The following is a 12,952-nucleotide window of genomic DNA, read 5'->3' on the forward strand; positions in this document are numbered from 1 at the left end:
ATGAATTAAAAAAAAATAAAAAGTAACTTTTGAGCTGTATGATATTTTAAATGAAATTACTGTTAGGGAAAAGACATAGTTAAAGTAATAGAAGTTGCCCTTTTCTTCCATGTAGTACCATTTAATTAGCATGTGGGTTGCCTAGCTATGTGTAAGGTGTTAAAGAAGGTACAATTCTTTTTCAGTAGGTTTATAACCTAATTTTAATTATTTTAAAAATTATCTTAATTATGCATTCCAAACAAATTTCCTGTTACCTCTTAAAATATTACATGGTTGTGTGATTTATAAGTTCCTGGTGCATTTAAACAATATAATAAAAATCAACTTAAATATCTTTAGCTTAAAACAAGCCCTAGTCCAATCTTGACATTTACCACTTAGTCGTTAATTTGAGAGGAAAAAGATTTTTAAAATTGTTGAAAGTTTCTTTTGATCTAGCATACAAAGATAATTTTCATGGACCCAAATGCTGCCACATCCTCCATAAAGGCAAATTTTTCCCTGTTCTTGAATACTTACCTTGGTCAGTGAGGTCAATGTGGGTATTCCCTTCATCAATGCAGAACACAATTCATTCATGCCTTTTCATCCCGTGTAATGCTTGTCTGTGTCCTCCCATAAATATTCCACAAGGAGCCCAACTATTAGGTGAATGTATTCCTCTCCAGACATCGCCATTAAGCATGTACATTGGTTATCCTGAAAAGGGGCATATGGATCAAGAATTGTTGATATATTCTTGCTCATTTTTGTGCTATTAATAAGGTCCGAGGTTTGAGGGTTTAGGGTTTTAAAGGTTTAGTATTTTTGTCAAGGGGCAGCTAAGTGGTACAGTGGATAGATAGAGTGCTGGGCCTGGAGTGAGGAAGATCTGAGGTCACATCTGCACTCAGACACCTAACTAACTGTGTGACCCTGGGCAAGTCACTTAACCCAGTTTGCCTCATTTTCCTCACCTGTAAAATGAGCTGGAGAAGTAAATGGCAAACCATTTTCTTTGCCAAGAAAACCTCAAATGGGGTCATGAAGAGTTGGATGTGACTGAAATGACTGAACAACAGTATTTTTGTCAAGCCTCTACTGTATCTTCCTCCTCCTTCAAATTGGATATCCTGTAAGCGTCTCAAACTCAGCATGTCTGAAACTGAACTCATTATCTTTCCCACCAAATCTCTCTTCCTTCTAGACTGTTTCATTACTGTCAAGGGCACCACCATTCTCCTAGTCACCCAGGCTTACAACTTCAAAGTCATCTGTCAAATTTTGTTGATTCTTTCTTCACAACATTTTTCATATGCCTCCCCTTTTTCCGGTCACATAGAGAGCACCCTAGTATAGGCCTTGATTACCTCTCATCTGTGCCATTGCAGTAGTCTTCTAGTTGGTCTTCCTGACTTGAGCCTTTCCCTGCTCCAATTTATCTTCCAAAGTCGCCAAAGTTATTTTCCTAAAACACAAGTGCCCATCTTGTGATTGTGCTTTTGTACCAGATGTCCTCTATGCTTGGAGTGTTCTCTCTTCACTTCTTTATCCTGGCTTCCCTGGCTTTCTTCAAGACTCAGCTGAAATCCTACTTTCTGTAGAAGGCCTTTTCTAATTCCCCGAATCCCTTCCTGCTCCCAATATTCTTCAATTACCTTCTATTTACACTGTATGTGTCTTGAATTACGTAGTTATTTACAGAATCTTCCCCATTAGAATGTGAAATTCCTGGTAGCAGAGTTTCTGTTTTTTCCTTTTTCCATCTAGCACTTAGCACACTGATTGGCACATAGTAGGTGCTTAATGAATTCTCGTTGACTTACTGATTATGGACAAGTCATTTTTCCTCTCAATGTTCCAGGCAAATCTTTAAGATTGCAAAGGAGTTTCTACATTTTAAAAATCATTTAAAAAATCAAAGGTCCAGACCAAAACCTCAACAAACTCAAATTCCTTAGGAAATGGTGATTAGCCTGTGTCACAGTCTATACTTTTATCTGTTTCCCATTTTTTAGCATCAAGAACCTAGTAAGTCAGATTGCATTTGCCCAAATTACATTACGTATCTTCTCTTTTTTAAATCTTTCTAATTTGGTATTGATTTTGATCTTTTCCTCTAACAAAGTGATAGTCTGTATACATACTGTTGATTTCAAAGCAACTCCTCCATCAATAACCAGTTTTCTCCTGTTTGTTAAAATAGAATTAATTTCATTTTTGTGATATTATTTTGTGTTGGTCATGTCTGGTGTTTCCCAGTTCTCTTCTCAAAGAAATTACTCATATTATTAGGTTGTAGACTTCAGGATAGTCTGTAAGCCTATTCTTTGTTTCTTTCTTTTTTTCTTATTTTTGAGCCAAATTTTACAAAATATTTTTTTTACTTCCTCCCCTATAATTATCTTTCCATTGAAGTTGCTGTATATTAAGGTATATATATTTCTTAATTGTAGGGTCTTAGTGACTTCTTCGTAGAATTTTATTATTTCCTTATCTTTTTAATATCACAGAAGCTAATGTTTATCATGAATACCAAATAACTTGTGATGTTTCTTGTTGCCCATGACTGATAAATGATAATTCCTTTATTTGCTACTCTATAGAGAATCTATCAGCATTCCTTCCATTTAGCCGTAACTTTTTTTTATTTTTTTATTTCATTTCTAGTGAGAATGTCTGATATTATTCAGTTCCTCTAATAGATGAGTTCTTCATTTTTGTGTCATCAGCCCCTCTGGCAGTCTAGAGAAGTCTGTGGACCCCTTCTTAGAATAATGTTACTAAATGCATAAAATAAAATACATAAGATTATAAAGGAAAGCAACTGTTTTGAAATAGTTATCAAAATATTTTTAAATCTAGTTAATGGTACCCAGATCAAGAACCCTTGTTCTTCTGATATAATGTTACTTTTCAAAGATGTCACACTTAGAATACTAGCAGCTAATTTAATGCTTATAGATGATGACCATCATCATCATCATCATCGTCACCTTTATATAGTACCTACTATGTGCCAGGCACTATGTTAAACACTTTATAAATATTATCTCATTTAATCCTCACAACAACCCTAGGAAGTAGATGAAATAATTATCCCCATTTTGTAGTTGAAGAAACTGAGGCAAAAAGAGATTAAGTGACTTGCTCAGGGTTACAGAGTTAGCAAATGTCTGAGTCTGGATTTGAACTCAGGTCTTCCTGACTCCAGAGATCATCTTTCTATCACTCTAACAGTATAGAAGCAGAAGGGAATTGAGGGCCATTTTGTAATTTTCTTTGTTTCATGGACTGCCATGGCCCAGAAATTCATGACTCAGTAGCCAGGCATGACTCTCCATGTTTTGCTAAGCTAATCTTTGGAAAGTAGATATAGGCTGTTGCTACAATTGTACTTGAAATGTCGTAGGGCCTGCCAGAACATCCTGTGATGTCATTGGTAGTCTTCGAAAACAAAAGACAAACAACAAGCCTTTGAGAACCCATGTTCAGCTTCATATTCCAATATAGTCTGGAAGTAGGGCTTTATGGATAATTTTTTTTCTTGTAGACAAAAGAATTCCAAAGATATGACTTTTTAAACACTCCTCTTTTTTGTTTTACTTCTAATATGAAGCAAAGATATGCCACTTGGGGGGCAAATAAATAAGGAAAAAAATTTAAAAGCATAGTAATTTACACTTAAAGTCTACCAAGCAATGGTTTTCACATGGTACCATGGCAGAAAGTTTGTGCAATACCCCCTTTTACATAAACCACCCAAATCTCAACTGTTTTCCAATTTCTCAAATATTTTATACTAATACACTAACACAGTTTGGAGCTGGCAGTGGAAGTGGCATTCATTTAAGTCCTATTTCTGACACATACTTGTTGTGGAGCCCCAAGTCACTTAAAAGTCATGGTGCTGTAGGCCAATCTGCATTTGTAGAAGACATTTCTTAATTCAGGAGTTTCTCTTTGATGAAAGACAAGTCAGTCCCCATCCCTGTCCTTCTCCACAAAATCTTGATATTCCTTATGCAAATAGGGGTTTTCCACAAGAATATTCTAATGCTAGCAACACATTACCTTTTCTAATACTGACTATACAGTCGTGTCTGTCTAAATGGAAGTTTTCAGTATCAAAACTGGCTTAATTTCTCATAATTTTCTTCCACATTCTCGAGTCTCAAATCTCTAGGCCCCTACAACTAACACTTAAGAGTTATTTATTTAATTTTTGAGTGAAGAGATAAGGAATGGATGTATTGAGGGGTGGTTAACGAGAGGATATTTACCTCTGTCTCTTAGTACTTTTGCCTCTTGCTATTGCTGAACATAGATCTGACATTGGGGTTCGCAGAAGTTGCACAAATATGAAATAAGAAAGAGATCACTAGATGGCAAGTCACGTGAAAAAGGTCTGGGGTTTTAGTAGACTCAAAAGTACATTATGGCAACCAAAAAAAGCTAGTGTGATCTTAGATAGCATTAAGCTTTACAGTGTTTAGAAGAACGTGTTAGTTCTGCCTTCTAACAGTGGGATTATTTTTTTTTGTTTTGATGACTATTGGAGTACTATAAGTAATTTTAGAAGTGACCTCAGAGGCTACCTAGTACCTTCTATATTATAGACAAGTGGTTATTCAACCTTTCTTTGAGGACCTCCAGTGATGGGAAATCATCATTTTGTTAGGCTACCTTTTCCATTTTGGGTTAGCTGTTAGGATGATTTTCCCCATATCAAACTTAAACTTTCCTCTTCACAATTTCTACCTACTATTTCTAACTGTAAGAGACAGCTATCATTTCCTGCTCATCTTCACCATCCTCTGGCCAAGTCTTTTCTTCTTCAGGCTGTACTCTGCGCTGGTCTGACCACATCTTTATTCTTGTGTTCAGTTATGACTGCCACATTTTAGGCAGAGCTTTAATAAATTGGGGTCAGACCAGAACGTCAACAAGATGGAGACTATGGCATTATAAGCAGCATCTAAAGAAACTAGGAATGTTTAGCTTGGCCAAAAAAAGACAAAAACAAAAGCAAAAAAAAAACCTTAGCAGGAACTTGGTAGCCATCTTAATTTATTTGAAGGGTTTTGGAGAAGAGTTTTATTGATCTACAATTCTGCAATAACAATAATAATAAAAAATTTAAGAATAATAACGTATTTATATAACACATACTGTGTGCTAGGCATTGTGCTAAGTGTTTCATAAGTGTTATCTTATTTGATCCTTAAAACAGTCTTGGGAGATAAGTGCTATTATTATTATTCCCATTTGACAGATGAGGAAACGGAGGGAAACAGAGTGTAAGTGACTTACCCAGAGTCTCACAGCTATTATGTGTGTGAGGCCAGATTTGAACTGTACCATCTAGCCACTGTGCCATCTAGTGCTTCTAAGAACTAGGAACAATTAGTGGAAATTACAGAAAGGCAAATTTAGGCTTTATAAAGGGGGAAAAAAAACTCTAGTAATTAGAACTGTACAAAAGTAAAATGAGTTTTCTTAAGAGAGAGTGGGTTCCAGTCCCCAGTGGGGTGTTCAAACAGAAACTAATATGTCACTTGTTAGTAGTATTGTAGAGATTCATTTTTAAGTGTGATTTACATAAAATAACCTTCCAATTCTGAATCTGTGATGTGATGATAATGCTCATTCAGGTAAGAAACCCTAACATCTAATGAACTCTTTCTGAGGTACCTTAGGATCAGGTAAGTCATTTCTTCTAAATCTGATAGAACATCTCCAAAATAATTTTTTATTCTTCCAGTTAGAACAGAAGGTAGGTGCCCCCTACCTTACAAGAGAACCTATGTAGTAGAAGCAGTATTCTGATCATAAATCTTCTGTCTAAAAAGACTCTGTTTTTGTTTTAGAAACTTCAACAGAAATCAGGGATGGTAGGAGTTAGGGATAAATCTGTTATGAGGTTCCTTTCCTTGATCAATCATGTTACCTATAACAACTCAGAAAGTAAACTTGACTCTTTCCATTTCTATTTAGAACAATTAAAGCAATGCCTGACTTCAACTCAACTCAATAATAATTCATTAAGCTCCCATGTAAGCCCTAGCACCTGTGCTCTGGGGATATAAAGAAGAAAAATAATGCGGGTCATGTCTTCAAGGAACTTAAAATCTAATTAAAATCTTTAAAAACGTTAAAGTACAACAGAGATACAAATAAGTACAATACAAGGAACAGTTTAATGGGGCAGAGGAAAGACTTTCAGACTTAAAAGTGCACAGAATATTTTATAGTCAAAGCTTTAATGAAGAACCTGTTTAAATGAAGCATTTTTCTTTTTGATTTTGGAATTTGTCATTTGTAAAATGTAAATTGATTTATATTTTCAAAGTTACAGTAGGCTACTCTAGTTATATTTCAACATACTCAAGTTTGAAACAATTATAATAGGTTTTTGTAATATAGTTTTTTAGCATGTTTATTTCATAGTGTCATGGAATTATAGAGTTAAAAACAATCTTAGTAATCCATTTTAACACAGCTCTAATAATTAAAATTAAAGATGCTTTTTAAAGCATTTAACTTTTTAAAACAAAGAGCCATGGAGTATAAATGGTTGTGCAAATCAAACTAGAAATATTTGTATGCAGAAACTTGGGATGAATTATATATATACATATCTATATCTATCTACCTATCTATCTATCTATATATATATATATATGTGGGCATTTCAATAAATAGCAATGTTTTGTGATGTACAAATGTTCAAATAGAATATTCCAACGAGATAAATACACTTTTTAATACAATATTTATGTTCTTTTGGTAGCCAGAAGTGCAACTTGCTGAAGGCTTTGATGTGTTTATGCCTAAATCTCAGCTGGACTCTATATTGTCAAACTACACTCGCTCGGGAAGTCTTCTCTTTAGAAAATTGGTGTGTGCATTTTTTGATGACAAGACTTTGGCAAACTCATTGCCCAATGGAAAGAGGAAAAGAGGACTCAATGACAACCGGAAAGGACTAGACCAAAATATTGTGGGTGCAATAAAAGGTTGGTCTGCATCATTTCATTTAATGGGTTTTTTGTTTAGTTGTCCAGTTTTATTTTTATTATTCAATAAGATTTAGCTGGAAAAAAAGATAAATGAAATAACAGTAAATTAGCTCCAAAAACTAAATTTTAATCAACAAGGTGTTTACTTATGAAGATTGTCACTCATGAGTTTAAACAGAATCACTGGAGCTGGCTGTTAATTTGTCTGTTAATATATGTTAAGAGTCAAATAGAACAACTGCAGCACCAAGAAGGAAGAGGGTGTGTGTGTGTGTGTGTGTGTGTGTGTGTGTGTGTGTGTGTGTGTGTGTGTGTGTGTGTGTGTGTAACTTGGTACTTTCAGTAAGGATTGATTTAATACACTACATAATTACTAATTATGAACTTAATTTTAAATAAACTTTATTTTCATAGACCGTTCATTTGTTTTTAAGAATTAAAACATATGTGACATATGTGAAAAAGAATATGTGTCATATTCTTAAAAAGTAGTTAAAATTAAATATAATAAACTCAGGACACAAAAATTCTTTTCCCCAGGTTAATGCTACTTAGGAATGTTAGTTATTAGTCTGTGAAATAGAGCTTTGCACTCTTGTTTGTTTCTGACCTGTGTGTTCATGACAAGTGTATTAGCACATGCATAGAAAAACATGGGTCCTTTTGCCATGAGTAATTTCTTGAACATATGGCTGTGATCTGTTGTCGTAATTATGGAGAAGCATGCTTCTGACAAATTTGTAGAATGTACTCAAATGCATTATAAACTTGTAGCCAGCCATAGCCAATTCCTTAGCTCAAGTCCATTGCCCAACTTAGAAATGTACTCAGTAGCAAGGATCTGCTGAAGGTAATCATCAAACACTAGGTTTAAATATTTAAATGTTATTTGAGAAAAGATCATAATCTAATTCTTAAGTAGCAGAAAAATCCATGAAAATGAAATTTTGGTTAAGGTATTAATTAAAAAGAGATAATTGATAAAAAAAATTATTTTCATTGTTCTTCTGAGCCAAATGTCCATGGAATGGAACTACAGGTGTATATACATATGTACATGTGTGTATACACCTGTAGTTCCATTCCATGGACACATGGCACAGGTATTCTGTCTGTATAACACATATATGAAGTATATACATTTATATATCCTTTCCTATCCAGTCATCTTGCAAAATAAATTAATTTCATAGTAACAAAAGGATATGTGGAAATTGACTATTAATTTTGCAAAGCAGAAGATGCTTCTCAATAGAGTTAGTAAGTGCCAGACACCCAGTGTGTCTCTACTATAGCTTTTCTTGTTTATTGCTAAAACTGAAACCTTTATTAGTACATAATTTCTTATTCTCCATCAGAATTTTTTTTTTTTTGCTTAATGTGACAGTTAAGTTGTAGTTAATATGACAAGCTGCAGAGATGACACAGTCTGTTCCATTGCAGGACAGAGTGATGCTGTCTGGAGTGACACTGAAAATAGGGTTTTACTATCTGAAAAATGGTCAGTGATGTAACTACAATTTGCTGAAGGAAAGATGGGCCCTGTTTCAATTTAATTTGGTTGGGATCTCCTAAAAACTTTGTGGTCAAATCTGAAGATGCTTCTTGTTGCTGAAGCTTTTAAACACACTGAATAGTAGCCAGAAATTGTTTTAATTTTCCTTTTTTTTTTCAGGACAGTATATTAACATTATTAAAGAGATTGGAAATTAGGAACCATAAATGATCATGGCCCATTTTAAAAGCAACATTTGAGATATCCTAATAATGGATAGTGGATGAAATTTGTCATTGCAAGTAGACAGATACAGGTTTGTTTTCTCATCCATTTTAGATTGAAATATTGGACATTAAGCAAGTGTTTGGAAAAGGTACATTATAAAAGGAATATCAGATGTGCCTTGATTCTCTCAACTTCCCACTCCCTGGCTAGAGATTAGAATAACCTCAGGACATTCAGCCTTGATGGTATTTATCACAGTGAAGTGTTAAGGCAGTTGTCCAGATAATTCAGACTTGGGAAACAATTGACCCAAAATATTCAAGTAATGGAAATAAATGTAGTTTTTATTTGAATTATCCTGATAATGTCCTTAAAGCCCACTCAGGTTGGTAGATACAGCCTCAGTAAACCTAATTCATAAGGTACACTAATTATTGTTCCTGTTTGTCCTTCGATAATTCCTTGTGCCTCAGTTTTTACACCATGATAGTAATATTTCTTGCCTCTACTCAATTTATCTTAAAGGTTTTAAAAGGAACTTTCTTTACAATGTTGGTAAGATCTACCAACTAATAAATACTGATAAACATTTTGTCAAAAAACAACAACAACAACAACAAGACCGGTATACAAATGTTCATCCCGTTCTCCTAACACTTGTCTAAATGTCGTGTTCATCTCCTCTAGCTCTTATTAACTTAAAGTTGATTAACCCATATATTATAAGATGTGTTATTTTTTAAAAATTCATTTATGCAAAGCTTTTGTGATTATTCTTAGAAAGAGCAGATATTGGTAGGGAAAAAGACTCAAGTCTGCTATATCAGATAGGTTATGAGAATTTAGTGGAAGTTTAGTGGGGATTTTTTCCTTCTGTTTATGTAAGCCCACCATTCTGTCACAAGTCTCTTGTATCATTATTATTACCATTTGACATATGATTTCAAAAGATTTTATAAACTTCTAAAAACAGCAATTCCATACAACATCCTTCAGAGCAAAAGGCAATATTATTATAACCCTTTGTAGCATACTGAAACTGAAGAACACAAAAGAGTCTCTAGAGACTGACACATAGCACAAATCAGTGATACAACAAACAGTGGGGCTTGGAGGAATTTTAATTCTGTAGGTAAAGTAGTGAGTCAGAAGTCTGAATTAGGAACTGTCTTAGAATGTATATAATTTGTGACACAAGGTAATTGTATTACTAGTATTGGTTATTAATAATCCCAATTACTGATAATATTTTCATAATATTTTAAGAATTTAAATTCTTTGTATCTTAAATTTTTTCTTTTATTTTATGCTACATAATAAATTTTGGTAAAACATTAAATATGCATTTAGAATGTTGATCAAGATGATGATTGGTAAAGGAACCCTTAATAAGTCATTCTCACCTGTGTTCTTTGCAGTTTAACTTTGGGAAAGAGATAATTATTTTATAATTAATTCATTACATAACAATTATATTATGCTTACTTTCTCATCTCTATAAAATCTTTATGAGATTAATCTACAGATGTCTCAAAGATATCCTTGATGAAAATACGAGAAGGTATATAAAAGCTTATACAAAATACAGCAGGCCTCATATTTACAGTTGACTCAAAGGCACAGAAAATAAAATACCACTGCTTTTATTTTTTGCTGATCATAAGAATATTGACTCATTAGAGCAAAACCTTTAAATGTTCTCCTCTAAAAAGGCATTTCATGTATATATTAAGAAATCAAAATTCCTTGATAAATAAAACAACAAAAATAATTAATTTTGTTTGATAACCCTCTGATTACCCATATCAAGTGAGGCATGAAACAGGATGATGGATATTTGCCAAAAGTATTTGCCTAGGTTATGGAGGATGTCCATCACAGAATCCAAATGAAAGAGGCATTCATTCTCTCTGAAGTTAAACTCCTCCAGTTGCTGTTTGTGGTTGATATACTGATTTCATCAGCCTTAGAATACTATGAAAAGCATCCTGAATGAGATCAACAGCCACTCAAAAAAATTTTGTCTAACACTTTACACAGGAAAAATGCCTGTTGTCTAGGCTGTGATACATAGATGACTGGATATCCCGTTAAGCTAGCCTGTCTGTACATATATCTTGGACAAAGAATATAGGTGCCCTGTGTGTTGTACCGATATAGAAAAGGAGGAAGAAAGAGGATTGGAAATTGTGTATTTTTTTCAAGAATCTTAGCTGCATGGAGCCATGTTGACTTTGGTTCCTAACATAGTCTTTGACTCTGACCTATTCAGAACGCATGGTCCTCGAGCAGTACTGAAATAGTCTCCATGGTACATTTATTCCAGGTTGTTTTCTTTTTAGAGATGTTAGCAAGAAAACAATTTGCTCTGGCTATGCTCTGGGCATCTGTTTTAGTATGATCGTGGGGGGATAACAGGATGTGACTGACTACCTGAGCAAAGATTACTTTGAATTCAACTTGTTCTTTTACAACTTGAGTTGGCCATCTTGAAAAACACCTCAGGTAGCCAGTGTTTTTTTCAGTTGATATTTTTCACTTGACATTTGCCCTATTAATTTCCCTGGCAGATTATTTCTAAACCATTTCCTTGTGGAAGAAATTATAAGAAATAACAAAAATAATTTTTATACAATGAAAAACATTGTTTCCAAAGCAATAATAAAATATATAGACAGGAAGAAATAATTTTGTATTAAAAACCTCAGGAAAAAAGGATGATGTCAAAAAATCTACATGGAATTGCCCAAATTTACAAGAATAAGAACTATTTTTCAGTAAATCAGTGGTCAACAAATATAAATATGAAGTTATCAAAAGAAGGAACATAAGTGATCAGCTGCTTAATACTATAAATAAAAGAGTAGGACAAAAGGATGAATTAGTAACTGTTTTAAAAGTTTATAATTTGGGACAGATGTCCAGAAGGTAATTGTAATTATTATCAGTATTACTAATAAGGATAATAATAGACAACTAGATGTTTTAGTGGGTAGAACATTGAATTTGAAGTCAAAGAGACCTGAATTGGAATCCTGCTTTAGACATTTACCAGTTGTGTAACTATGCAAGTCACTCAACCTTCAAATGAAATAATAAATGTAAAACACATTGTAAACCTCAAAACACTGTAAAATGATTGCTGTTGTTATTATTATTTACATTGGAACAATTAGAGAAATATAAGTTAAAACAACTTATGGTAGTATCTTACACCCATTCAACTGACCGAGATGGTAAAAGATGATAAAATATAGTGGTAATGAGTATATGAGAAAACCATTTTGAAAAGCAGTATGGAGTTATACAATCAGCTCAAAATTCATATTTTTGACGCAATGATCTTATTTTGGATTTATACCCTAAGGAGTAAGATACAAGTAAGTCGCAAGAAGGTAAGACTTACAGGTACAAAAAAATTATAGCATTATTTATGGTTGTTTTTTGGTTTTTTGCTAGGCAACGGGGGTAAGTGACTTGCCCAGGGTCACACAGCTAGTAAATGTTAATTGTCTGAGGCCGGATTTGAACTCAGGTCTTTCTGACTTTAGGATTGGTGCTCTATCCACTGTGCCACCTAACTGCCCCTTATTATTTGTAACAGCAAAAAAACCTGAAGATTAACTACATGCCTACTGATTGGGAAATGGGTAAATAAATTGTGGTACATGAATTTAATGAAAAATTATTTCACTATAAGAAATTATGAAAATCAAAACAAATGAAGAATACAAAATACAAATGTTGGAAGATTTATATGAAACAATTTAGAATGACAAAAGCAATATTTGAGTGGCTGCCATGTGGAAGAGGGATTAAATTTGTTCTGCCCCAGAGGGCAGAATTAAAAGTAGTAGAGAAATCATGTAATCCATGGCCCAATATCCCAAGTACTAGGCTTACATGGACACAGTTAGTCATGGGGGCTTCCCTTCACATCAGTCTTTCTTTGCATCATTTCCCCCTCAACTTAAAGTTGCCTCTAGGAAATCTCAGAATATAAGTTAACTATAGTTCATCTGGGTCTTGAAACTTGAGTAAATTGGTCCCCATCCAAAGCAACAATATCATGTATGGGACATTTTTTTTTAGCACCCCTCTGAAAATACAGAAATACATAAAGGCCTGATAGTAGCTGATAAACAACCCAGTTCAACTCATAGTTCTGTTGCTCTCTTAGATCTGCTGTTTTCCAAAAAATGAAGATAAGAGCAGAAGACTGACT

At 33.8% G+C, this 12,952-nt stretch overlaps 1 protein-coding gene across 5 annotated transcripts in view; it reads left to right on the forward strand.

Annotated features, from left to right (window-relative positions):
• BEND7 (BEN domain containing 7) overlaps positions 1 to 12,952 on the forward strand; it is a 143,504-nt gene that overhangs the window by 76,166 nt on the left and 54,386 nt on the right. For 4 of the 5 annotated variants that reach the window (XM_027838902.1, XM_027838903.1, XM_027838904.1 and 1 more), the window contains exon 6: positions 6,776 to 7,001. In XM_027838902.1, coding sequence (XP_027694703.1) covers positions 6,776 to 7,001 — 226 coding nt within the window. Of the gene's footprint in view, positions 1 to 6,775; positions 7,002 to 8,679; positions 9,915 to 12,952 lie in introns of those variants that run through there. The other variant, XM_027838906.1, reaches the window with a different exon arrangement.

The sequence above is a fragment of the Vombatus ursinus genome, unplaced genomic scaffold, assembly GCF_900497805.2.
Source record: "Vombatus ursinus unplaced genomic scaffold, bare-nosed wombat genome assembly UNPS02014830.1, whole genome shotgun sequence".
NCBI lineage: Eukaryota > Metazoa > Chordata > Mammalia > Diprotodontia > Vombatidae > Vombatus > Vombatus ursinus.